The following is a 27,333-nucleotide window of genomic DNA, read 5'->3' as shown; positions in this document are numbered from 1 at the left end:
TATGGGGCTACAATTGTCTATGCTTTACGGGTCATATAATACCGGCATAACGATTGTGTTCACAAACCCCGGAATCCAATCCAATCATATCAAGGTATCCAAGGATCATAGCTCAACGTGCATGTCATGTATCGATGTATGCATAAAATGATGTGTGTTAACAAAACGTTCATTTCATACGTCGATATTCAAATCTCAATGTCATGTATGCCACATAAAATCAACAAATAGGCATATAGACACGTATTCCAATCTAATCATATATCATATAATACAAATACCTGTCGTATGTTACCCGGTCGCAACATACCTCAATTCTTCGTTTCCAATTGATGTAGCCTGAAGACACTGATATTACACTTTATCTACATCAATAACATACTCATTCCAATCAATAACATATTCCAAAATTATTAATATAAGTTTCAAATATCATTTGAAACTTCAAATATTCATATCAAATCATAATCATATCCTAATTCAATTCCGACTTCGAATATAAGTTTCTTGTCGGTTATTCTACTACATATCAGAAATTCAACTTCAAATACATGCTATTCCAGCACTTTGATATTTAAAGCTGCTGAAATCAGAAGAAAATTACCTCAGTCAGAAGCCCTCAACGCGACGATCACAAATATATAATTTGTTTCGCGTTTAGACAGTGTTTCGAAGTCGATTCGGACGGAAGAAAGTTAAAATCTCTCGTGTCTCTCGAAGTTTCTTACAAACAAAATGAAGAAGAAAAGAAAGAAAAGTGGACACTTATCTCCACCGCTCTCGCGCTCGGACGGTAAAAAGTTACCGCTCGGGCGCGAAACATTCTGCCCGAACCCCTGGCAATTTCAACCCTAGCGCTCGGACGGTAATTTCCTACCGCTCGGGCGTCACATGTTCTGTACAAAATATCAATTTTGTACTAAATTGGCGTCCGGCCTCTCTACTCGAGCTCTTACAACGTCAATTCATATTCAATACTCATTTCTGAATTCATTGTCACGATATACATCAAATACGTAATCACATGACAATTTTTTTATCGATAATCACATAAGATTTACGATAACACGGTACACGGTCCTTACAGTTTACATGTGTGTTAATAATCAATTTTTGTTGCATGTTGTGCACTCGTGTTGACAACACTGGAGCACAACACTAACTTCTAATACACACAATATATTTATTTCATGTACATTTATGAGCAACAACTCCCTTTCGATTATAAATGCATTTTCCATAATCGTCTTATATTACATACATCACTTCAAATGAAATCAATCGATTCAAGCAGAACCTGATTATATATAAAAATCTAATTATATATAAAAACAACAAATGCAATAATAAATAATTTCGTGGTCGACAAATTTCAATAGATTCAAGCAGAACCTCATTATATATAAAAATCTAATTATGTATAAAAACGACATAATGCAATAATAAATAATTTTTGTGGTCGATTAATTGTACAGCGAAGCAATATATTCCAGGCACACCCGTGCTTGGTAGCGTGAGCAAGCACGGGCGCATAAAAGGGATGCTATCTGCCTTCTATTTATATACCTATTATTTATATCAACGACAAGACAAATTCAACTAATTAAGATCAATAATTTAACGATATTGGCCCTTTATTTAATTCAACAATCAAATATTTTCTTTCAAAATGATATCTAAACAAAAGAAAAAACTATTTAAATTAAACATATTTAAATGAGTGTTTCTCAAATTCGTCGCAATTACCATGAAAATTACATAAATTAATAAATGAATGCGAAATTCACACAATATAAAATTGTCTAAGCAATCAAACAAATCAAAATTCATGCCTTTTAAATCTATCAATCAAAGTGCACTTAGCTGTGAGTAATCGGCAACTATATACATAGTTCTATAGAAATTTATGACATTGAAACTACGACTCTCCCGTTAAAGAAACAAATTCTGAAAATGTGATAATAAATTATTGGTAAAAACTTGTGTAAGACGGTTTCACTTGTTGTATTTTGTGAGACAGATATCTTATTTTGGTTATCAATGAAAAAATATTACTTTTTTATAATAAGATTATTACTTTTTATTGTTAATATCGGTAGGGTTCACCCGTCTCACATATAAAAATTCGTGAGACTGTCTCACAAGAGACCTACTCTAAATTATTAATTATTAATATATATAATACAAGAGCACCCGATGCTAACTTTGTGAAGTCGTGATTTAATTTTGGATTTGCTTCTACACTAGCACATTGTTGTCCTCAATGTATGTATTTCGTAAAATAAATAAAAAATGACGTAGTTTTTTTAAACGTAAAAACTTATGTGAGACGGTCTCACGGATCGAATTTGTGAGACGAATCTCTTATCTGGATTATACATGAAAAAGTATAATTTTTTATGCTAATAGTATTACTTTTTATTGTAAATATGAGTAGGGTTGACATGTCTCATAGGTTAGTATCCGTGAGACTGGTCTCACATGAGACCTACTCTTTTTTTGAAAATTTAAAAATTTTAAATTGAAAGATAGGATATAAAATAAACTTTAAAGGAAAGTTATATTATAATTATAATATATCAAATATGAGAATCAAATAAAAACTAATTTTTCTTGCTTATGAAAATTATAATTAAATAATCAGCATATTCCCTAAACCAACCCAAAAAGATTCCTTCTATTATTTTTTATACATATATTAATCTGAATAAAGAGCAAGAAAATGAAAAAAAGGCTCCGAGTCACGTGCATGTGGCACGTGTCTCCCCCTCAATAAAGCTTCCTCCAATCCCGGTTCTCCATTTCCCATTTGTTTTCTTCACACACTTGGACCAACCACTTTCATCGGCATTCACACCCTAATTTTTCTGAGTTTTACATCAGGAATCGCAAGGTTCTCTCTACGCTATAGATCTCTGTTTCTCGTCTTTCTATTTGCCTGATTGCTAATCGGAGATCTGTTTTCTCAAGTTTTTTTTTTTGGTCTTGAAAATAGTAAAGAAGGATGGGCAGCTCTGGATTTTCATGGAAATTGAAGGAGCACCCCAAGCTCCCGAAGGGGAAGACTATCGCGATGGTTGTTTTGGATGGGTGGGGTGAAGCCAAACCCGATCAATACAACTGCATCCACGTTGCGGAGACCCCAACCATGGATTCACTTAAAAATGTAAATTTTTTTAGTATTTTTCACGTCTTAAATATACTGGGTTCGTTCTGGATTTTTCTGACTAAATGACTCGGTACTGGTCAAGATATAAACTCGGGCTCTGAGATCCAACTTTTTATTCTGTTTTTTACTCTATTTCGCTTTTAAAATTTTTTCGGGTTCTGAATTTTTGTCAGCTAAATTGCTGGAACAAGAGAAATACTTGATAATTAAGTATATTAATTATTTCAATATCTAGAAATTTTTAATATTTTCCCCTAAAATACTGAATGGGATCGACCGATCGAGTTATTTGTTTTATTCAAAATGTGTTGAAGGGTGCCCCAGAGAAGTGGAGATTGGTGAAAGCGCATGGTAATGCTGTGGGGCTGCCCACAGAAGATGACATGGGTAACAGTGAAGTTGGTCACAATGCTCTTGGTGCTGGCCGGATTTACGCCCAAGGGTGAACTTCCTTTTGCTTGTTCTTTACCTCATTGAAGTTATTGTAGTCAACCGGGAAAAAATGATATTGAAAACTAATTGTTCGGATGTTTATCTCCCTAATCTGCAGATCGTATGACAGATAGTCAATCCAATCAATAGTATTTACAAGTTTGACATCTAAGACATCATGCTTTTATGACTCTGACCTCAATCGACTTATGCTGGTTTTGCTTCGCTATAAGTGATTTTCTTAAAAAGAAGAAAGGGTATAATTGGAGTGAAATTATCGTTATATGGCTGACCGAGGGAAGTTCTTGGAGTAAAAAAGGGAGCAATTCTTTTTTTTTTATATGAGTGGAGTTGCTATCTTTATAGAATTGGATCAAGTACAAACATTATGAAAGCTGCTAGATAGTTAAATTTCTGTATGTGGAGATGTTTCACACTCACGTAAGTGTCAGTTGGTTAGGAGCCTAGATATGCAAATCACTGATTGGTTGATTCTTTTGACGCATACGAATGCTTAGGTCAAGATAAAAAAGAATGATAGTTAACTGGAATGAAGAAAAATATGTTACTGTTTGATCATTCTTTTTCCTCTGTGCACAGTTGGTGAAATTATTTTCCATCAGCTTTTGAAAGGTTCAGTTGCCAAATAAATATTGCCTTTTTATCTTACCAAATGGAATGGAAAAATCTTTCTCGCTTAAGTTTGTGTACATGAAGGTTGTCATGCATTAATCTTTGTTTTTGTGTGTGTTTCTGGATATAGAGCAAAGCTTGTGGATCTTGCTCTGGAATCTGGCAAAATCTTTGAAGGAGACGGTTTCAAGTACATCAAAGAATCATTTGCAACAGGGACTCTACACCTCATTGGATTATTAAGTGATGGAGGCGTCCACTCTAGGCTCAACCAGTTGCAGGTATTCCACGAGTTTAAATTTTACGCACATTTGTGTTCCATATAGAAAATCAGAATTTTCTTCCTCTGCTTTCATTGCTTCAAATTTCTTAAATCCTTGATTGTTTTTCCTTTTTCCCTCTTGTTCTTTTGCGGACATAGCGTTTTAATGTATAAGAAAAATTTACGTGAACTTACCATTGGGTTTGCAGTTGCTGCTTAAAGGAGTTAGTGAGCGTGGTGCTAAAAGAATTCGTATTCATATTCTCACGGACGGACGTGATGTTTTGGATGGTACAAGTGTAGGTTTCACTGAAACTCTTGAAAAAGATCTTGCAGAACTGCGTCACAAAGGTGTTGATGCCCAGATTGCATCTGGTGGAGGTCGCATGTATGTTACGATGGATCGTTATGAGGTGAAGCATTCGTTTTCTGTTTTGGCCTAATCATTCTTTATTAATCTAAGAATTGCTTGGCTTCTATGACCAAACCAACCTGCACTTGAAAATTGCACCTTTTGAGGTAATGAGAAGGTTTAATTGGGCAGAAATTCTCGACCCCAGTTATTTTTACCATAGAAGCGAAATATAGTTATTAGGCCCATAATTCCTTTGTCTTATTTTACTTTGAGGGTCATGTGACATTTATCTCGAAGTTCATGTTTGCTGGACTAGCCTCTTTGTTATCACTTGCAGTTATTTCTACTTCGACCTCATCTTTTGTCTCCACTTTGTATTTCTTTGCAATACTTGTCGTGGCTGCTGCTTCATGTGATTGTTGTCTGTCCTGCTCTGTTCTATAATGCCTCATCTTATAATACCTCATCTTTTGACCATTAGGCTTGGATTAGAGGATGTCACAGTTAATATGACTCTTGTTGATTTCTTTCTATTGATGACTGCTGTAGAAATGTCTGATTACACATAATACCATCTAGTTGGTTACCAAGCCTTTGGTTCTGTTTCTCATGCACTTAGATTTTTCTAAACATTTGCAGAATGATTGGGATGTTGTAAAACGAGGTTGGGATGCCCAAGTGCTTGGAGAAGCGCCACACAAGTTTAAGAGTGCTGTTGAAGCTGTCAAGAAGCTGAGAGAGATTCCTAACACAAATGATCAGTATTTACCTCCATTTGTTATTGTTGATGACAGTGGAAAAGCTGTCGGGCCTATTGTCGATGGTGACGCAGTTGTGACTTTCAATTTTCGGGCTGATCGTGTGGTAATGATAGCTAAGGCCCTTGAGTACGAGGACTTCGATAAATTTGATCGAGTTCGATTTCCTAAAATTCGTTACGCTGGAATGCTTCAATATGATGGTGAGCTCAAACTTCCAAATCACTACCTTGTTTCTCCTCCAGAGATTGAACGAACATCTGGAGAATATTTGGTGCATAATGGCATCCGTACTTTTGCTTGCAGGTAATTTGGTAACGATCAAAACTTTTCAGTTTTATTTACCTTAGAATACACACAAAGCTCTTTAAAAAAGGAAGCACAAAGCTAATGGCCTTGCGTCTCCCTCTCACTGAAATTATGAAGATTTGATTCTTAATAATTGATATATCTGCCTAGCTTTTTGTATGCAGATTCATGCTTTACGTTCATCGTGTATGTCGCCTAGTAGATTCCATTTTTGCCTGCTATTCAATTTATGTGTTTTCATTGGTTTATACAGTGAAACAGTTAAATTTGGTCATGTCACCTTTTTCTGGAATGGGAATCGCTCAGGATACTTCAACCCTGCAATGGAAGAATATGTTGAAATTCCCAGTGATAGTGGTATCACCTTCAATGCCAAGCCGAAGATGAAGGCCTTGGAGATTGCTGAGAAGGCAAGGGACGCAATTCTTAGCCGTAAATTTGACCAGGTAATCCATCAACTTCTTGGTTTTCCTGAATTGCTTGTTGAGGAAGAATCTTGCTGGCAAGTTGGTAATAGTTCTAATGTGATTTATTCCGAAGGTACGCGTCAACCTGCCTAATGGTGACATGGTGGGACATACTGGTGATATTGAAGCAACAGTTGTGGCTTGCAAGGCTGCTGATGAAGCTGTGAAGGTATGTTGATTCTGCTATTGTAGTAGCATACATTTAATGGAGGGGAGGGACCCCCCATCAAACATAGTTTCCCATGCTATTTTTACACATTGGTGAGTATATATGACTTTTATGATGCATGTGGCATGATACATGCCTAATCCTAATTACTGTTGTTAATGTAGTTTTTGTGGGCTCATATAACACTCATCTGGTTCTATGGACGAGTAACAGTAATTGACCTTTAGGGTGTATCTCAGAACTTGTAGTTTGAATGTCCTAATCTTTTGCATACATTGTATTTACGAGGTTTAAGAGTCCCAGATAACTTTTTTCATGTGAAAACTGAAATATTCCTGGAGTTTTGAGAAAGTATGATTTGATCACCTTTTGTTCTAAATTCCTCCAAAATGCTTGATATATATAAAATTCATGTTGATGTGATGTTACGTGACTTAAAGAGTCTACTGGCTTGCCTACTTGTATGCTGCACTTAACATGTTACAACTTACATGATCAACCTGTTGAAAATTTCTGTTCTTGAAGCTTGAGATTATTTATATGACCTGTTAATTGTTCTGATTTGGCTAGATGATCCTTGACTCAATAGAGCAAGTGGGTGGAATCTATGTTGTTACTGCTGATCATGGAAATGCTGAGGACATGGTGAAAAGAAACAAGAAGGGCGAGCCACTTCTTGACAAAGATGGCAAGATTCAAATACTTACTTCTCACACTCTGGAACCAGTAAGTGATTTAAGTCCTCATACTTCTCGTAAAATCTCCATTGTGAACATTTTCATGCTGTGATTTAACTACTATGGAGAAAAAAATTGCGCTGCGTGTGAATTGCTGATGGTGGCTGCCACGCATTATTTACAACAGTTGCCTTAACCAAAACTTGGCGTGTGACTTGAGAAAAAAATTGGAAAGATGTGTTCTTATGGATATATTCTATGGTTGGTCGGGTATGAACCATGCCTATTGATCATTTAGAAGTCTATATAGGAAATAATCCGATAGTTCATACCTATTGATCATTTAGAAGTCTATATAGGAAATAATCCAATACATTATACTCATTTAGAATGGTTCTACCAAATCATCCAATAATAGTTTCCAGTTGACCGGATGTATGAATTCTTGGTTATTCAGGATATTTAACTTCTATGTAGGTTCCAATTGCTATTGGTGGCCCTGGGCTGGCGCCCGGTGTGAGATTCCGCAAAGATGTTCCCACTGGTGGTCTAGCAAATGTTGCTGCAACTGTAATGAACTTGCATGGATTTGAGGCGCCTAGCGATTATGAGACAACCCTTGTTGAGGTTGTTGATAACTAGATCCCATGCTCGATTTGAACTCTTATAAATTTTGCATACGATGGGAAGGATGATGGAGGAGTGAGGAATACATTATCCATTATTTTTGAATAAAATGTTTTAGGCTATTATCACACTGATGAATATTCTAAAAACTTGCAGGTGGTTTGAGAATTGAAGTATTTGAAATAATTTTCAACTGTGTTCCACTCTACTTTGTCCTGCTTGTGCCTGGTATATATATATATATATATATGCGCGCGTGTCTGTGATACACATGTATGTATACAGACAAGTGCTTGCTGGTATGATGCTAATATACACGAATGCTGAAAAAAGATGAGGTTCAATTTTTATCCAATTGAATGTTTTATCGTACATCTCACTCGGGCAAATAATATTTTCCACACGGAATGTCGGGGTAATTTTTCAAGACACGATTTTACAACGAAAATTCTCTCTTTTTCTAACTCGAGGAGCCCATAAATTTTTTGCCCTTGGTGGGTTAAATCTTGCACCCTTTTTTAGCTCGTTCTTTATGAAATTTATCATGTTCTATAATACAGAAGTATATACACAAGGAGGTAAGTTTAAAAATAGAATTCGAGGGAGAGTTCAATTTTAAAAAACCCACAATACTTTAATTGTTGGTTCTTGACATGAGAATTGTCTACGGTGAGTACTAATGAACAACATTTTATGTACTGTTTGATGTGAATGGTGATGAATTATTTGATTACATATATTTAATCCATCAAAAAAATTCCTTAAGTTTTATTACCACAAAAAAAATGGTAGGTTCTGCTAGTCAGAGTTATTCTGAAGTGTAGCTAAATACGATTCAAATAGCGGCTACCACGACTAAATTTGCTATGACTATAAAACCATAGCTAAATTTAAAAACAGTTTAAACCACGATTACTAGCGACAATTTATCCGATTTTAAACCGCGATTACTAGCGACAGTTTAAACAACATTTTGAGAAACCTTTGCTATAAATATAGCTATAGTTTGAAAAACTGTCACCAAAGTTTGCCACATTTAATAAAACCGTGACAAATGTGCAACGGTTTACTATATCCGCAACATAGCCATAGTTGAGTAAAACCTTGGCTAGATTCAACAGTTTATTTTGAGCTGTCGCAAAATGCATATTACCTAAAAGTTGAGATGGTTCAAGCATCTCGTCATAACAACTAAATTCCAATAAACCATCACAATCTAGCGATGGTTTTTCAAAACATTGTCGCCAAACTGAATCTGGATTTCAAATTTTGATAACGACGAAATTTATATGTTAATTTCATCGTTGATTGTTCTTCATAGCGACCTAATGCCATTATATATAGGCGTCGAACCCTTCTTTTCTCCAGCATTTTTCACCTATTTGCTCTGGTTGAATTGAAGAGAAATTTCACGTTACGGGGCAACATTAATATGGAAAATCAGTGATTTCCCAGCATATGCGATGTTATCCAGGTGGAACACAACTCGATAACAAGAATGAGCTAATTGTTTGTCATATTCTGACCTGTTTATCTCTTCTTCTTCTTCTTCTTTTTTTATAGATCAATTCTATCTTTTTTTCATTATATTACGTAATAATATTGTGGCAAACGACTAACATAAATTATGTGTATTTAATGATAATTATATATAATTATATGTAAAATAATTAAATATATATTGAAACGTATTTAGAAAAAAATTAAGAAAAATATGGCTCTGTCGACGGTTTTTGAAAATCGTTGCTAAATCAGCGACACTTCTCAAGAACCGTAGCCATGTTCTTATACAGTTTTTCTTAACCGTTGCTCAGATTAGCCACGTTATCAATATCAACGATGCTTTAGGCAAATTGTTTAAGTATTTTGCAACGATTTTCTATGACCATAGCTAAACTTAGCGACAGTTTTTCAAAACATTTAGAATTAACTATTTTTTTAAAAGACTATTGCTAAATCTAGCATCGGTTTTGAAAAATCATAACCACACATCGGTAAATGTGCGCGGTTATTTTAGCGAAGAAAATTCGTCGCTAATGACTGTTTTTTTAGTGTATTTTCCAACTTGCAAAATGGATGATTTCTCGAACAACCAAAAAAAAAAAATTAGTGTGTTATTTTCAAATAATAATTGTAGAGTGTTATAATGAAAAAAAGTTTTAACTAGATGACAGCTCGGATGATTTCCACTGCTAAACCACCACAAAATTAGATTGCCATTTCACTATTTTCTTCTTCGCAATTATTTTCTTTCAATAGAAAATAATTGTAAAATTAATAATTAGGTGTGGAATATTTATCATATAAACGACCCTTCATTATTATTGGTCATTGATCGCGCTTGAATCAAGATTCCCACAATTATGAAATTTTCAGTATTTAATCAGCAGAAGAAAAAAACAATTCAAACAATCTTTTGGAATCTAATAGCTATAAACAGTAATAAAATATAGAGTGTGTCTCATCTGAGATTGTCTCACGGATTTTAATCTGTGAGACGTAATAAAAAATAATACTCTTAGCATAAAAAGTAATATTTTTTCATGGATTACCCAAATAAGAGATCTGTCTCATAAATACGACCCGTGAGACCGTCTCCCACAATTTTTTTACCTAAAATATAAACTAGTTTTTAACTTTATGGTACGTAACTGTCTGTTCTAAAGATATATACAGTAAAACCTTTGTAAATTAATAATATTGGGACAGTCAAATTTTATTAATTTAGAAAGATAATACTTTACAGAGTCCTTTTCAATCTAGAAAACGTAAATTTGATTATATATATAAAAAATCATTGTATTTCATTAATGCATGTGTATGTATTGATATAAAAAATACAATTGTTGCATATGTGTATTTATAAAAATAAGCAAGTGATATACATTATTATTTTTAGTAATTAATAATATTAATTATGTTAATTAATCAAATAACATTTACGTGAGTATAAAGTAGGAATCAATTATATGAAAGGAAGCTCTATAGAGACAACTACTTTTCACAATTTTTGGTTGCAATTTGAGTATGCGACAATGGATCTTTGGAACTCAATGTGAAAAGGTAGAGATAAAATCCAATTATATTTAAATTTCAAAAAAAATAAAAATAAAAAAAAATAAACAGTAATAAAATCACATTTAATTAATGTGTCTTTGTTATATATGTAATTTAGATAATTATTAATTTATGATAAATGACGGGACCATAGATTTTATACAACGGTCTTTCGAAAAAACATAATCTTATTAATTTATCGAAATTACTAGTTTGATACATTGGTCAAGTTGAGACCAAGAAAAAATATTATCTTATAGAAGTTATTAATTACTTATTTATATCTCTAATCTTCTGCAGACTTAGCCAAACAATTAAATGGGTATGTAAAAAAATTAAAAAAATTATTGTATTGTATTATTTGGGATCTATGGTCGAATAATTTGGAGGAAAAAAGTTAGGCTAATGAAAATAAAATGACGAAAACTACATAATACCTTCAGTTAAATGCTGTGACAACAACATAGTACCCATTGGTGAAAAATATTTAGTTACCGACAAATAAAAAACCAAATTAACTTTAATGACAAAAATTTGTGTCAGATGGTCTCACATATCGTATTTTGTGAGACGATATATCTTATTTGGGTTCTCCATGAAAAAATATTATTTTTTATGCTAAGAGTATTATTTTTTATTGTGATATCGGTGGGGTTGACCCGTCTCATAGATAAAAATTCGTGAGACCGTCTCACAAAAGACCTATTCAATGTGATTATTATATAATGCAATCTAAATATACATACCTTGGTACCATTTTTAATCAACGGGCGAAGATTAGTGGAAACCATGCAGCTGAGAATCTTGATTCTTCCACTGGTGCTAGTGCTTTCGGCAACCGTGCATGCACACAACATCACCCATATACTTGCCGGGGACCCGGACTTGTCCACCTTCAACCACTACCTCACCGTCACGCACTTGGCGGCGGAGATCAACCGCCGCCGCACCATCACGGTGTGTGCTGTTGACAATGCAGCCATGACCGACATCCTTTCCAAGAACTATCCACTCTACACCATCAAGAACATTCTTTCCCTTCACATCTTTGCTGATTACTTCAGCTCCAAGAAGCTCCACCAGATGCCGAAGGGATCCATCACCACCTCCTCCCTGTTTCAGGCAACGGGAGAGGCGGCCGGGACATCTGGATACGTCGACATCACTGACATGAAAGGCGGGAAAGTTGGTTTCTTACCTGTCGACAGCAGCGAAGATCAGCCGATGGCAACCTTTGTCAAGACCATAGGAGATTTGCCGTATGATATCTCGGTTATCCAAATCAGTCATATTCTGACGTCGCCGGAAGCTGAAGCTCCGTCTTCCGCACCAACTGACGTGAACGTAACCTCTCTCATGGTGAAGCAAGGTTGCAAAGCGTTTTCCGATTTGATCAGAGCGGAAGGGGTCGAAGAAACTTTTCTTCAAAGTGTCGTAGGCGGATTAACGGTCTTCTGCCCTTCCGACGACGCCCTGAAATCATTCATGCCTAGCTACAAAAATTTAACCTCCGACGGGAAAACTTCGGTGGTCCTGTATCACGCTATCCCAACCTACAATTCACTCGGAATGCTCAGATCGAGCAACGGAGTGGTGAACACTTTAGCCACTGAAGGACCGAACAAATACGATCTCACCGTTCTAAACAATGGAGACAACGTAAAACTGGAAACAAAAGTCGACACGGCTACGATAAAAGGAACTCTAATCGATGCAGATCCTCTGTCGGTTTTTAAGATCGACAGGGTTTTATTGCCGAGGCAGCTGTTCAAGGCGGATCCGTTAACAAAATCGAAGAGCGCCGAAGCTCCAGGTCCGTCCACCGACTACGACGAGGCGGCGGCGGACAAAATTTCGAGCAACGGCAGAGGAAGAATCCGCTGTGGCTGGTTTGTGATGAGCTTGAGTTCTTGTTTGGTGATCGGAATTTTGGCAACCATTTTTTAAGCTGTTCATGTTGTTTTTCGAAATTGTGTGCTTCGATATATATTGCTACATTTATCACATATTTTTACTTCTGGTAATAATATTTTTGTTTACTTCTGGTAAATTTATTACTGAATTACATAATATTTTAGTTACAAGTTACTATTTAGAAGATTGCAGCATTTTTCAAAAATATTAATTTATAACCATTTCGATACTTATGATTTATTATATATATATAGTTGAGTGAGTCTCATGTGAGACCGTCTCACGGGTCATAATCCGTGAGACGGGTCAACCCTACCCATATTCACAATAAAAAGTAATACTTTTAGTATAAAAAGTAGTATTTTTTCATGGGTGACCAAATAAGAGATCCGTCTCACAAATACGACCCGTGAGACCGTCTCACACAAGTTTTTACCTATATAGTTTTAGCCAATAAATATGAGATTCAAAACGTAGTTGCATGCCCGCCATAATAATAACCACTTTTGGAACAGAAAAAACTGAAATTCTCCACGCTCCCATCTCTAAATCCCTCTCCTCTCTGATTGATCGCTCTCCTGCCTTCGCCATTGAAGATTGGGTGCGGCCATTTTTTCGATCCTCGCGCGTTTCTTAATCTGACGTTCTTCTCCGCAGTTCTGTGAGTTGGTAGATTTTAAGTGCTTACACCAATATATGTTCTTGATTATTAAATTAACGAGTTCTCGTGCATATATATTTGGTCTAAAGTTTGTATCAATCTTGATTAAAATACTTTTGGGGCTGAATTATACTATTTTTACTCCCATCTGAATTTTTGTTTGGGAATATGTGGGTCGATGAATTTTGAGGACTGATAATTTGTGTACTTGTATAAGTTATAACTGTCCTTCCTCTGCGTAAATATATTTCCAGGAAATTAACTTGAAAGTATCATCTGGCTACTCGTCCAGCCTATATATTTTCTCTTAGGGTGAATGGCTCGGCCGCAAGAATCGGTAGGAGACCACGAATTTGTTGGTTCAAAAGGTGTTGTCAGGAAAAATGAATTTGTCAGAGCAATAGCAGATGCATTGTACTCTCTTGGGTATTCAGAGACAGGGAAGCAACTAGAGGACGAGTCAGGAATAAGTTTGTACTCCAGTGAAGCGAGGATGTTTAAGCAGCAAATCCTTGACGGTCAATGGGATGAAAGTGTCGCAACTTTACGTCAATTTGGTCTAATGGATATTAAGTTGGCATCTGCTATCATATTGCAGCGTAAATTTTTTGAACTTTTGGCTGGAGAAAAATTCATGGATGCTTTGCACACACTGAGGTATGGGATCCTACCGCTCGGTGTGCACGATGGCCTAGTTCGTGAGCTATGTTCCTTCCTCGTGTCTTCCTCTCGGATATTACTAAATGGAACTTTTGGTGAAGGGTTGTGGCTCTTTTCTCGTAAAGAGTTTCTGGAGGAATTTAAAATGTTGCTTCCCCCATCGGTTTTGTTTCCTGAGAACCGATTGGTTCATCTTGTTGAACAGGGTATTGACTTCCAAAATGAGAGGTGTTGGTTACACAACTTACCCATTGGAAAGATGTCATTGCTTACTCATCAAGATTGTGACATGGACCAGATTCCCCATCGTACCGTGCAGGTTTTTCCTTTTTATCATTGGCAAGAACTTGCCAAAAACAAGATAAAACTCCTTTTTGGGTGCTATTGCAAAAGAATTATTGACACAATATTCTTCCCTTATTGTTCCGTATGCATGACCTCCAGGCTCCATCTAAATTAATTTTTCGTTCTTTAGATTTTAAATGTGGCTTACTTGTAAAAATTATTAACACATTCTTCCCTTACTGACACTCAACTCTTAGCTAGCATCATGTGTTGCAATGGATGTCATCATGCTTTATGTGATGCATGGCATTCTAGTGTGTTGATATGATTCTTTTTATAAAAAGTGTGCAATCTTGAATTTTGACACTTGTAAGAAGTCGTTGATTGTTTTAACTTTTATTTTTTTTAATAAAAAAACTATTACGTTCTCTCCATATTGTGATAACCGGTTTTCCCGTTTACTTTTTCAACCATGCAGGTATTACAAGAGCATAAAGGTGAAGTCTGGTTCTTGAAATTTTCACACAATGGAAAATACTTAGCCTCTTCATGCAGTGGTTGTCCTTGTGATTATATGGGAGGTACACAGTCTAGTTTCATATATTTGTTTATGTGATTGACTTCGGCGTGACCTGTGGTCTCATACATGATACACTTTCACAGCAGTTTTTCACAAATGTTTCATGGATCGGAACAAGTAGTTGAACGCGCTTTGCAAAATGCAAATAATATTGTAACCATGTGTACCAATGTGAACTGAAAGATCCAAGAAAAGTCTATCTGCATATTTTTTTAAAAAAATCAATTGCTTATGCAGTTGAATGCTAAATCATTTCTCCAACTCCGATCCATTTAGTCCATTATACTAAAAGCCATTGCACATTACATATTGTTATCGCTATCTACTTGGTTACAGTTGATGCCGCTGCTGTTGTCACTTTCCTTGTCCTGTCCACTACAGCAGAAATCACAATCACGTTAAAACCTGAAACATGACCTGGAATGAACAAAATCGTGAAGTAGTTAATATTACCTTTATGCTAGTTAATTGAAATTACCAATATTAGTGAACTTGTCAAGAATCTTTATGCTAGTCAATTGAAACCTGCAAATCTCTTCTTGGAGCTTCACACACTCTTGAATCTTCAAATATGTGAACTTGTCGGTAGTTAGTTTTCTTCTGACTCTTCTTCTGCCTTGTTTCATATACATATCCCAAATTAATCGTTTGGAAACACATAAAAAAGATCCAAGTAGTTACTCTAGACTGTCTTCTGTGTCTTGAAAGTAAAAGTTCATTCTTCCAGTATATAAACAAATTTTGAGCATGCTGTTCAAAGGCTTCATGTTATTCATAGTTTTGTTACTTTCTGTAGGTTGAAGTTGATGGACAAGTTTCTTTGAAACATAGATTATCTGGTCATAAGAAACCTGTCTCGTATATTTCATGGAACCGTGACGATAATCAGCTTCTTACATGTGGTGAGGAGGAGGCAGTTAGACGGTGGGATGTGGCCTCTGGTGAATGCAAACATATATATCGGGCAACTGATAATCTTGGTCTAGTCTCCTGTGAATGGGCTCCGGATGGGAAGAGTATATATTCTGGTGTCGATGACAAAAGGATCATCATGTGGGATCCGGAAGGAAAGGAGGTAGAATTTTTGCCAGGGCATAAAACTATGAGGATTTCCGACCTGTGCGTCACGTCCGGTGGGAAAGAGCTTATAACTGTTTGCGACCAAAGCAAGATACTTTTGTTCGAGTTGATATCGAAGTCCGCGAGATACATTGTAGTGGACCAACCAATAGTTTCTTGCACACTATCCCAAGACAACAAGAGTTTGCTCGTCAGCCTACTGGATGAAAGACTCCAACTTTGGAATATAGCTGGCCCCATGGCTACCATCCATTTCTTAAATGATTTTAGGGGTCACAAGCGTTCTCGATTCGTCGTGCGGTCTTGTTTTGGTGGGGTAAAGGAAAGGTTTATTGCCAGTGGAAGCGAGGACTCCCAGGTTTATCACTGTTCTTTATTACACTGACTTACTTGCTATACATCTCTAGTGTCACATAGTTAGTTAAGCCTCTTTTTCCAGGTTTATATATGGCACAAAATGAGGTCGACCCCCATTTCTAAGTTGGGTGGGCATACTGGAGTTGTGAATTGCGTTAGCTGGAATCCGGCAGATCCCCAAATGCTGGCTTCAGGAAGCGATGACCGTACAATACGTATATGGAGCGTAGCGCCTAAACGTATGGAGAAACATATAGATCGTTTTTTACCAAAAACAACATCCAGAGCGTAGAAATTTGGATATGAAATCTTATATCTGAGGTGGTGCATGATGTATTTTTTTTTTTTTTTTGATTTCTAGCGATGCTACTAGTAAAAACGAGCTAGTTTTTCGCGAATTTTGGCGAATGTGATTCTCATGCGAAACATGAGCACTGGCATTCTTCCCCACCCCCAAACCAAAAGAGATGCCACGGGAAATGTACAAATTGCCTCGACAGAAGCTAGCATTTTCTTTAAAAAAAATCGACCATTTTCTCTCTAGTATGGTATGTATTATACATACCAGCGAACCACCTTACACACGATACATCAAACTACTTTATACAATGTGTACGTAAAATAATAAATATTAAATATATCAATTATGATTATCAAGTTGTTTCATTTTGTTTTTTTAGCTTTAATTATTATTTGGTTAACGATATTAATAAATTAATTTTTTTAGTTGATAATAAATAAAATTATATTAAATATGTAATTTATAAAGATAATATGTGAATTTTAAATTATTAAAGTGGATTAGATATTGTAGTTGTGAGTAAATTATATGAAAAATACGTTTTATCTATATGAATTTAATATTTTTATAAAAACTAATTTGTTTCACGAAATCAGACAAATTAAGGTCTCAATCTTGAGTATGTCTCTTGTGAGATAGTTTCACGAATCTTTATCTGTGAAATAAGTCAATCCTACCGATACTCACAATAAAAAATAATATTGTTAGCATAAAAAGTAATAAATTTTAATGGATGACTCAAATAAGAGATCTGTCTCACAAAATATGACCTGTGAAACCTTATCACAAGTTTTTGCTCTTAATTTTTATATAATAGTTACTTGTCTCACACCCTAAATGTAGACACCTGTGAATGTATATTTTCTATTTCGCTCTTCATATAAATGATTAACTAGAGCTTTGTATAAGACTACAACACCAAAGTTTTTGTTTTTTTAAAAGTGCTTTTTTATAACTTTTTGGGTGGCTTCGTGCTTAAAAAAACACTTATAAAGATGAAATAAGCTTTTTAAAGGCCTATTTAGAACTTTTCCACTAAAACCTATTGATTAAAAAGCAATAAAACCAAACATAATTAATTTAAAATTTTATCTATTCATCCAAACAAATATTAACACAACTTTATAAAAAACACTTTTAAAGCCAACTTAAAAAACATTTTTTTAATAAAAAAATTTTGATACCAAACGAAAGCGAACCATTTAAGTAAATATAATAAAATTATAAGAATTTAATATACATGAATAAAAAAATTCTGAAGGGGTAATGGGTTAAAATTGAGAAAGTGGTAGAATGAAAAGTTATTGGAAGTAGTAGGGTTAAATGTGGATTACTCGTTTATTGAGTTATGTATAAAATCTCTCAACACAATCAGAGCCGAAGCAGACTGCAGTGGGAAGAAGAAGCAAGAAACAAAGGTCTGTCAGAATCTGAAAGAATGGCTACTAGTTCATCCGCCGGGGGAATAGGTAAGAAGAGGCAGAAGAAAGCTAGAAACCCCCAAGAGGTCAAAAACGTGGCCGAATCAACACGCATTCAAATCGCCCAGATTCTTGAGAATTTTAGAACTTCCAACGATGACGGTGAGTAATATTTCAGATTTCAAAGAGACGAAATCCCTACTTTAGTTTCCATTTTTCTGTTGGGCGCTTGTCAATTCTGTCTGCATGTTTTTGATGCAATTTTTTACCTCATACTATTTGCTATATTCTTATTCTATCGAGGCCTCTTGAGTTATTGACTGTATGTTAATGTTCATTGATGTATTGTGATGAACTAGTCAATGACCATCCCTCTTCGAATGAATGTTCTGTAATATCGCATCATCTGGCGCATGATTGATTTGCAGTTGAAATTTATGAAATTATTGACATTATCCAACATCACATGCCTGCTAAGTGCTAGCTAGAAAGTCTTTTCTCAGTTAGCATGATTATAGTTTTCTTAGTTGGATTGTCACTTTAGAAAGTTGACCTTTTTTCACCACTTCCAAATTTCATATTTAAGCATGCCATTATTAACTTATTTGGGCTACTATTACTGCGTTTCTTGTTGGTTATTCCCTGTTATTCTTTCTAGCACCATTAAAAGCTGCAACTTGGTGAGTTCTCTGAATCGGAAGAAAATGATTCAGATCTGAAATTTTTTGTACAGTGTACACGTTTCAAGAAAACCTGACAAATCATGGGCGAGCTTCAGTGCATATGTTATGCAGGAAAATGGGTATGAGTTCCAAAAGTTCTGGGTAAGGCTGTTAGTAAGCAGATATGCGTCCTGATTATTATGACTTATGCCTCTAAAACTTTTGGGGCTAGCCTCTTCGTTTTCTGAAGAATGACGCTCAATGTAGGCGGGGGGAGCAGCGACGTGTGTCTGTTTATAAGACCAAAAAGGGATTGGACCCCGTTAAAGGGAAAGAAAATGTTGTTTCTTTTAGATTTTCAAAAGATACAAAAGATGTTTTGCAGGATTTTTTCTCTCGCTATCCCCCTGATGCTGCGGAGGTGGCTGATAATAAACATGTAGAAAGCAGTGGAACAAGCGATAGAGTGAGAGGAAAGAGAGACGATATCTTTGCTAAATCTCAGATGACCAATTCTGAAATTGCAAATAAGTTGGAAACAATTGCTTCCAGAATAGAGAAGGACCCAAACTTGAGACAGGTCTCTTTTTCCTTTGTTCGTTTTGATTCTTTAATCTTGTGGTTGTGCCAGTGTTATCACGTTTAGCTGCAAATATTATATCAAGTTATTATAATTACATTACACAGATTGCAGGAAAGAGGTCCAAGCTTCCAATTGCACCTTTCAAGGATGTTATTACGCGCACAGTGGAGTCTCATCAGGTTGTCCTTTGTTAATCTTAAATTCTGTGCAATTTTAATGTTTGTGTATGATGCATTGATGCTTCTCCTGGGTGGTGAATCATGTTAGTATGCAATCATGACAGTTACAATTACGAAAAGAATCGAATGTTGAAATAGCTGTGCACAACAGACTCTAGAAACCGAGAATAAATATACTTTTAAATTTCAATTGTTGGCTGGATGAGACCGCTGGTTTTCTGGCACTGCTAGGTTTGAACTTTTTCTGCTACGCAGACTTGTTCACTATGCTCTTAGAAATCCCTGTTGAGTTCTCTTATGTTTCTGTTATCCCTGATAGATTATATTTGCCTTTATCTTGAGAAACAGGTTGTGCTGATTTGTGGCGAAACTGGATGTGGGAAAACAACACAGGTTGCCATTTTTCCCTTGACTTTTTATTATTTTTAATCTCCTTCTCTCATAAAAGACATGGTAACGACCAGTATGAGTTATAACGCAATTTCATGGTTTGTTCTGTTTTTTTCTGGTTCTTTTTTCCCTTTCTCGCCGTTATGAATTTGCTTAATTGAACATTACTTCATCCCTTAGATAAGTTAAAATTGTGAACAGCACACTTTAATCCTTGTCTACTATTGTTCCGTTGGATAAGTGAAGCAGAATGCAGATAATGGATTTAAAAAATTGAAAGAAAATCCAATCAGTCAGTTTAAATTGTTGTTCTCTGAGGCAGTCATAAAACCTTTTACTTTATATGCCAAAAGTCCATGTGATCCAGTATATTTGGTGCATTGCTCTGGTCTGTAAGCACAGTAGGAAAATGATATAAAGATAACACTACTTGTTGGATGAGGAATAAGAGTGTGTAGTAGTAACATTGGTCAAGAAGTGTTATCTTCTCAAGTTTCAAAGCTTGTAAATTTTCCTCTTCTGGAGAACTTTTTTCTTGATACTCTTGTGTATGTACCGGGGGAGTGAGATAAGGCAGAAGGAAGGATGTAATTGGTTCTCAAACAAATAGTCATCTACTTGGAAATAAAGTTTAAGCTTCATGTTGTGCATTCTCTATGACTAAAAGTACTCCTGTTGCTTGTCTCAAACCGAGGTTGGAGAGGACTTCGTTAACTATTTGTCTTCAAATATCCTATGTAATTGTACAAGTGAATATCATCGCCGTCAAAATATTTCAGGTTCCGCAGTTTCTTCTGGATCATGCATGGAGTAAAGGAGAGACATGTAAAATAGTTTGTACGCAGCCAAGGCGAATATCTGCCACATCAGGTGATATTAAAATTTGTCTATGTCCTGAATATGCACATGTTCTCTTTTATGTTCTTTTTATTTTCACTTGTTAGTAAATGCCTGATACCTTATTTCCAAGCGCAGTGGCTGAAAGAATTGCTTCAGAAAGAGGTGAAAATGTTGGAAATTCCGTGGGGTACAAGGTACTCCATGATCTGGCTATTTGCTGTCTTGTTACTGCTGATAAATTAACAACATGCCTGGTTTTAATGTGCCTCAGGCCGTCAACCCAGATGACTCCCATTTCCTGGACTTCATTTAATTACCTAACTTGCCAAAGATTGTGAACATCTATCATATTCTGATTCTATATGATTGTATGTTTCTTGTTTCTGAGCACACTACTTATTTAAACGCCTTTTGGACTTGGATGGCACTAAACAAAACATGATCTACTGATGTGGTAATTATACACATTCCCGACTGCTAAGAACACCAAATCATGTCGTTACATTAGATGAGCAAATAGATAAGTAAAAAGCTCTCTGATGCTGTCTGGAAATCAGTGGATGTTCATCTATTACCTAGGCTGTCGATGCAGGAAAACTAAGATTTAGAGTAGAGGAATTGAAAAAATATGTCATTTCTAGCTAATTGATGGTAGAATTGAAAGGTTGCCTGGATTGTATGTTATTAGAAAATATGTTGCTAGGAAAAAGGGGGTAAATATGGAAATTGTGACGATCCATCTATTGCTTTCAAGCATCATCATCTTGGTTTATTAATGCTCTTGTATCTCATCACATTTTCCAATTTTGTATCGTCATGCTAGTCATGCACATTCGTAATGACTACTTCATGAAACATGCCAGATACGGCTGGAGAGCAAAGGTGGGAGGCATTCATCTCTTGTATTCTGCACCAATGGGGTGCTGTTGAGGGTTTTAATTGGTCAAGGAATTGGCAGAACAAACAAAAAAGATTCCAAAAAAATGGCAAATGGGATCTCTGACATAACCCACATTATTGTGGTACTGCTTCTTTTTCAACTCATCTAAATTTCTATTTTTACCTTCTGTCCCTGCATCTGTTGATTGAAACCATAACTATTTTGCTTTCTACTATTTTTCATGGATTTTCTTGTAATCTATATCTGTTTCATGCTTCAATCTATCTCTCTTTTAAAGTTCTGACACCATCAAATTTGCTTGCGGAATTCTCTGAATTATTTTCTTCAGTGTCTCTAAATTCATCCAAACTTCTGATAAAAGTTGTCATCGCAGATGTATTGTTTACCATTATCCTAGTGCTCTAAAGCTTTTACAACTTGCTGTATGACTTGCCATTATTCTACTGATCTGACCTCACCCAATTTAGTTACTGAAATCCTCTGTGGCGAATTATATTCAAATTGACTGTAGTATGATCTAGACTGATTTTGACTCGTTTATGTGGCCTCTAGTGTGTTGTTGGAAGCAATTATACCTTCTGTCTTCAATTTTTTGAAGTTTCGTATAATTCTAAGATTGGATGTCTCTACCAGTGTTCATGCTGTTTTAATAAATCATAAAAATAAGAAGAGTTTATCAGATCTATTAATCAGGCTTTATTTGTTTTTCTTTTCATTTGTAGGATGAAATTCATGAAAGAGACCGTTTCTCTGATTTTATGCTAGCAATAATCAGGTGCCTTGCCTACTATCGATTATCAAAATTTTCATTTTAGATTGAATTGCCAATGACTTGTGATGGATCGTTTTACAATATTTTGTTTTTGGTATCCTATCAGGATTAATTTTTATAATTAAATATTGTTACTGTATAGGTGGGTCTTAATTTGAAAGACCTATTAAATGTAATTTTTTTTATCTCGTGCTAAATAATATTTCTGCTGATTCTGATACTTTTTTCTCCAGAGACATGCTACATTCATATCCTCGTCTGCGTCTGGTTAGTACCTTACGAGGGTAAATCTTATTTTACTTGCAAAGTGTCTACCTTTTTTCTAAGTTCATTCCATTATTTCAGGTGTTGCTTTTGCTCAACTGATCTGATGGTTTTTTCACTTTGAACAGGTATTAATGAGTGCCACAATTGATGCAGAGAGATTCTCAAAGTACTTTGGTGGCTGCCCAATTGTTCAAGTCCCCGGGTTTACTTATCCTGTAAGTTTATTCTTTCTAAGCATTCATCTTTATTTACTTTTATGATGATAATATATGTGTTCTCTTTCAGGTAAAAGCTTTTTACCTTGAGGATGTACTATCGATTGTGCAATCAACTGGGAATAATGATGTTGCGTGCTTGACAAATGTCGAAGACACGGAGAGCTCAATACTAACCGAGGAATACAAAATTGCTCTTGATGAGGCTATTGACTTGGCTTTGTCAAGTGATGAGTTTGATCCCCTCCTTGAGTTTATATCATCAGAAGGAGATCCCAAAGTCTTTAATTACCAGCACTCCAAAACTGGAGAAACACCTCTAATGGTATTTGCGCAGAAAGGAAGAGTGGCAGATATTTGCATGCTTCTCTCTTTTGGTGTGGATTGTCATTTACGATCCAAGTTTGATAAGACTGCTCTAGATTTTGCTGAACAAGATAATCATAGGGAGGCTGCCGAAATTATTAAAAAACATATGGAGAAACCCTTGTCCTATTCAGACAAGGATAAAATATTGCTTGAGAAGTACATGGCCAATGTTGACCCTGAGCTAATTGATTTTGTGCTCATTGAAAAATTACTGAGGAGAATATGTGATGACTCGAAGGACGGAGCTATTCTAATTTTTCTTCCTGGTTGGGACGACATAAATAGAATAAGAGAGAGGTTACTAGCTAGTCATTTTTTCAAAGATTCGTCCAAGTTTGTAATTATATCTCTTCATTCTTTGGTGCCAGCAGTGGAGCAAAAGAAAGTCTTCAGAAGGCCTGCTCCAGGATGCCGCAAAATAGTTCTGTCAACCAATATAGCTGAGACATCTGTCACCATTGAGGATGTTGTTTATGTTATAGACAGTGGACGAATGAAAGAAAAAAGTTATGACCCTTATAATAATGTATCCACTCTTCATTCTTCTTGGATTTCGAAAGCAAGTGCAAAACAAAGAGAGGGACGCGCAGGAAGGTGCCAACCAGGAATTTGTTATCATCTTTATTCAAAACTCCGTGCATCTTCACTGCCTGATTTTCAGGTTCCCGAGATTAAGAGAATGCCAATAGAAGAGCTATGTTTACAGGTACTTGTTCCATCCATACATGTGATGGAATGCAAAATATCTCTCAGAGATCAATGTACGATGCAATTCATTACTGCTGGCTTTAATATTTTTCCTGGGGAAGAGTCACTTTGCGATTTTCCTTCTTTATCGTTCACTGGTGCCATTAAATGAAGTTAAATAAAAAGAGGGAGAAAAAGAAAGTGGCTGACTTTTGCAAATTTTTCCGCCTCAGGTTCCTTGTGTTTTCCAAATAAGCAAGTCTCAAGTTTATGTGAAATCATGCAATTTTTCTTGCATTTCCCTGACAGGTGAAGCTGGTTGATCCATCTTGCAAAATAGAAGATTTTTTGCAGAAGACATTAGATTCTCCAGTTTATGAAACAATACATAATGCAATCACTGTTCTTCAAGATATTGGAGCACTTACGCCTGATGAAAAACTCACAGATCTTGGGGAGAAGCTTGGATCTCTGCCAGTTCATCCATTAACAAGCAAGATGCTATTTGTCGCTATATTGTTGAACTGCCTTGACCCGGCTCTGACATTGGCTTGTGCTTCTGATTATAGAGATCCATTCATTTTACCCATATTACCTGATGAAAGGAAGAGAGCTGCAGCTGCTAAATTGGAGCTGGCTTCATTTTATGGTGGGCATGGTGACCAGCTAGCTATTATTGCAGCATTTGAGTGCTGGAAAATGGCCTGTGAAAACGGCGATGAAGCTAGATTTTGCTCTCGATACTTCATATCTCCAAGCACTATGAAAATGATATCAGGAATGCGCAAGCAACTGGAGGCTGAACTAGTCCAATCTGGTTTTATACTTGAAGATGCGTCTCGTTGTAGCTTAAATGCACGGGACCCTGGAATTATTCACGCTATCGTTGTTGCTGGTTTATATCCATTGGTCGGAAGACTGCTTGCTCCTACCAAAAGTTGTAAGAGAGCTATCGTGGAGACTGCAGGTGGCAATAAGGTTAGGTTGCACCCCCATTCAACCAATTTCAAGCTATCAATGAGAAAATGTACTCCTCAACCTCTGATCATATTTGATGAGATTACCCGTGGAGACGGTGGATTGCACATTAGAAACTGTACTGTGGTGGGTCCACTACCATTACTATTGTTGGCTAAAGAGATTGTAGTGGCTCCCTCAAATGAAAATGATGATGAAGATGATGAAAGTGACTATGAAGATGTTGATGCTGAGAGTGATGAAGATAAAACAGGGAGTTATGATTTACCAAATTTTCAGCGTAGTGAGAAATTTATGAGCTCACCCGACAATAGTGTTAAAGTTGTCATTGATAGTTGGCTTCCTTTTGAGTCGACAGCAATTGATGTTGCTCAAATTTACTGTCTGAGAGAGCGACTTTCTTCTGCAATTTTGTTCAAAGTAATTTTCTTGCTAATTCACATTTTTTTCGTTGCATTTCAACTCCCAGACCTCTTGAGGCTGAATTAATAGATTCGCTCATGTTTCATGATACAGTGTGTTGATTATCATGTTCTTTGTAGGTCAGACATCCTCGAAAACTACTTCCGGAACATCTTGGTGCCTCTTTGTATGCAATAGCCTGTAGCCTATCGTACGATGGTATGTCAGGGATCACTTTGCCACTGGAGCCTGTTGACTCACTCGCTTCGATGATTAGTGCTACTGATATCAGTAACCCAAATCATGGGAAGAAAACGGGGATGAATCAGTTGCCAAAACACTATCCCACGTACCATGGCAGGCATCAGAACTTTGCCTCTCATCAAGGAGGTAAATCCCGTGCAACTATAACTTAGCGAATATTAAGAATCCATCTAAATGCTATCATGCCGGTACCTTCTATTTCTACAGGTGGCATGAATAGAAGTCAGAAGCTTGCGCCACAAAGCTCCTCTGCGGTTGCACATGAATCAGTCATTTATGGGACTCGCTCAAAGGGAAACTGTTCTAAGCGGCAGCGTGACAATGGACTTAAATGATCAACTGGGAACCAAAATCTTCTCATTTACAAGGAGTTAGAAGCAGCTTTCCTTGCTTCACCAACTACAGGGCCAGAATCTTTGAACCAAGAATGGGCAGCCTTTAATGGCGTCTTATTACTTCTACATTGACGGATGCCTTGGGGGTTTATGTCATGGTTACTCTCTTCTACATTTTGAATTTACTTTCCTGCCTTCAACATATATCATGACAGCTAGTCTGACACTAGCGTTACTTCGCTTGATACACAATAGAACTCAGCTACATGATTGAATACATTTAGCAGTTGAGACTGATTAATGCAGCAGGTAGTTTAAATTTATAGCATTCTTTCCACAATTATTTAATTATTATCTTCTCTTGCTAAAAACACACGACGCAGGTTATTTTTTTGTTAAATACAAATTCATGTAGGCCCTTGATGTTCTGTCCTGAAATCACGAGTTCCAGGCGGTGTAGTCATGTTCTTGAAGTTTGAACTGTATAAAAAAAAGTTGAATGGTTGTGAATATAGGAGCCACTTTCTGCTTAATGGGTCTTCTGTGTGATGGGCAACAGAATTACAAAATCCTAGTGAATAGGAAGATATAAACTTACAGACCCCGCTCGCACACATATATATCGATAATTCAAAACAAATTTTGCAAATATAGAAAATTATTTGTTCAGGGGAAAAAAGTTTTGATATCTTTTCACTTGTTTGTTCATGTAGTTTTTGGCATTCGTTTGCCAGAGTCCTTGGAGCAAAGCTAATGGTGATTTAAAAAATTAACCATATGATACCATTTACTACATACATTTCTCACCTGTATTTTAATTATTTACCTCTACTTCATTATACCAGATAGAAAGCGTGCGCTTGGACGATTCTTCATAATTTTTAAAAACAATGCATATTATTTAATATCCTATTCGTCTATTTACGAACATACAATATATTTCGTAATTTATTTATACTCGTTACTCACCCTTAATATAGATAGTAGATATATTTTTTAAAAATGGTTAAAAATCTTTTTGTAAAATAATTTATTTGAAATGATAATTTCATTTGTGCCATGATGGGTTTAGTATAAATGTTTTTTATATGACAATATATACAAGTCAAAATGAAATAAAAATAAAAATTCTGAAAACTTAACAGTAATCTTAGTTTTATTAAATTATAAAAATATTAGTATGATATGTTGTAAAGTGATTGCTAAGGCTAAAACCTTTTTTTAAAAGTAGATTTTGTTTGTTTTTAATTTTAATTATATGTTTTCCCTTTTAGTTTTAAGTGTTGTTCTTCATTTTAAAAAACGCAGGATATAT

General features: G+C 35.8%; 3 protein-coding genes and 1 pseudogene across 5 annotated transcripts; all 4 read left to right on the top strand.

Moving 5' to 3' along the window:
• The first annotated feature begins 2,726 nt into the window (after positions 1 to 2,726).
• LOC140836503 (2,3-bisphosphoglycerate-independent phosphoglycerate mutase) lies at positions 2,727 to 8,051 on the top strand. 2 transcript variants are annotated; one of them, XM_073202061.1, is made up of 10 exons: positions 2,727 to 2,893; positions 2,996 to 3,166; positions 3,484 to 3,611; positions 4,365 to 4,515; positions 4,706 to 4,909; positions 5,491 to 5,915; positions 6,172 to 6,364; positions 6,459 to 6,554; positions 7,125 to 7,280; positions 7,709 to 8,051. In XM_073202061.1, the coding sequence occupies exons 2-10, from the start codon at positions 3,005 to 3,007 to the stop codon at positions 7,871 to 7,873; spliced, it is 1,680 nt and encodes a 559-aa protein (XP_073058162.1). In that variant the 5' UTR covers positions 2,727 to 2,893; positions 2,996 to 3,004; the 3' UTR covers positions 7,874 to 8,051. The 2 variants fall into 2 exon arrangements, with proteins under 2 accessions (XP_073058162.1, XP_073058163.1); XM_073202062.1 differs by having other exon boundaries at positions 2,737 to 2,893; positions 3,001 to 3,166.
• Positions 8,052 to 11,667: 3,616 nt separating this feature from the next.
• On the top strand, positions 11,668 to 12,935 carry LOC140835970 (fasciclin-like arabinogalactan protein 2). The gene has a single exon (XM_073201381.1). It carries the CDS (start codon positions 11,705 to 11,707, stop codon positions 12,860 to 12,862), a length of 1,158 nt encoding a protein of 385 aa, XP_073057482.1. The 5' UTR covers positions 11,668 to 11,704; the 3' UTR covers positions 12,863 to 12,935.
• Positions 12,936 to 13,316: 381 nt separating this feature from the next.
• LOC140835969 (WD repeat-containing protein 26 homolog) lies at positions 13,317 to 16,830 on the top strand (annotated as a pseudogene).
• Positions 16,831 to 18,071: 1,241 nt separating this feature from the next.
• Positions 18,072 to 26,551, top strand: LOC140836502 (DExH-box ATP-dependent RNA helicase DExH6). Of its 2 annotated transcripts, none has more exons than XR_012119102.1 (15): positions 18,072 to 18,336; positions 18,908 to 18,998; positions 19,104 to 19,416; positions 19,524 to 19,598; positions 19,947 to 19,991; positions 20,768 to 20,858; positions 20,964 to 21,022; positions 21,692 to 21,850; positions 22,452 to 22,504; positions 22,735 to 22,768; positions 22,894 to 22,983; positions 23,054 to 24,058; positions 24,349 to 25,437; positions 25,565 to 25,809; positions 25,891 to 26,551. XR_012119102.1 is itself a non-coding variant. In XM_073202059.1 (15 exons), exons 1-15 carry the CDS (start codon positions 18,102 to 18,104, stop codon positions 26,016 to 26,018), a joined length of 3,717 nt encoding a protein of 1,238 aa, XP_073058160.1. In that variant the 5' UTR covers positions 18,076 to 18,101; the 3' UTR covers positions 26,019 to 26,551. The 2 variants fall into 2 exon arrangements, 1 of the variants encoding a protein (XP_073058160.1); XM_073202059.1 differs by having other exon boundaries at positions 18,076 to 18,336; positions 25,560 to 25,809.
• The last annotated feature ends 782 nt before the right edge of the window (positions 26,552 to 27,333 follow it).

This window comes from Primulina eburnea, chromosome 7, assembly GCF_022965805.1.
Source record: "Primulina eburnea isolate SZY01 chromosome 7, ASM2296580v1, whole genome shotgun sequence".
NCBI lineage: Eukaryota > Viridiplantae > Streptophyta > Magnoliopsida > Lamiales > Gesneriaceae > Primulina > Primulina eburnea.
The sequence above is the reverse complement of the archived record's forward strand: the minus strand, read 5'-3'. Positions and strand labels throughout refer to the sequence as shown.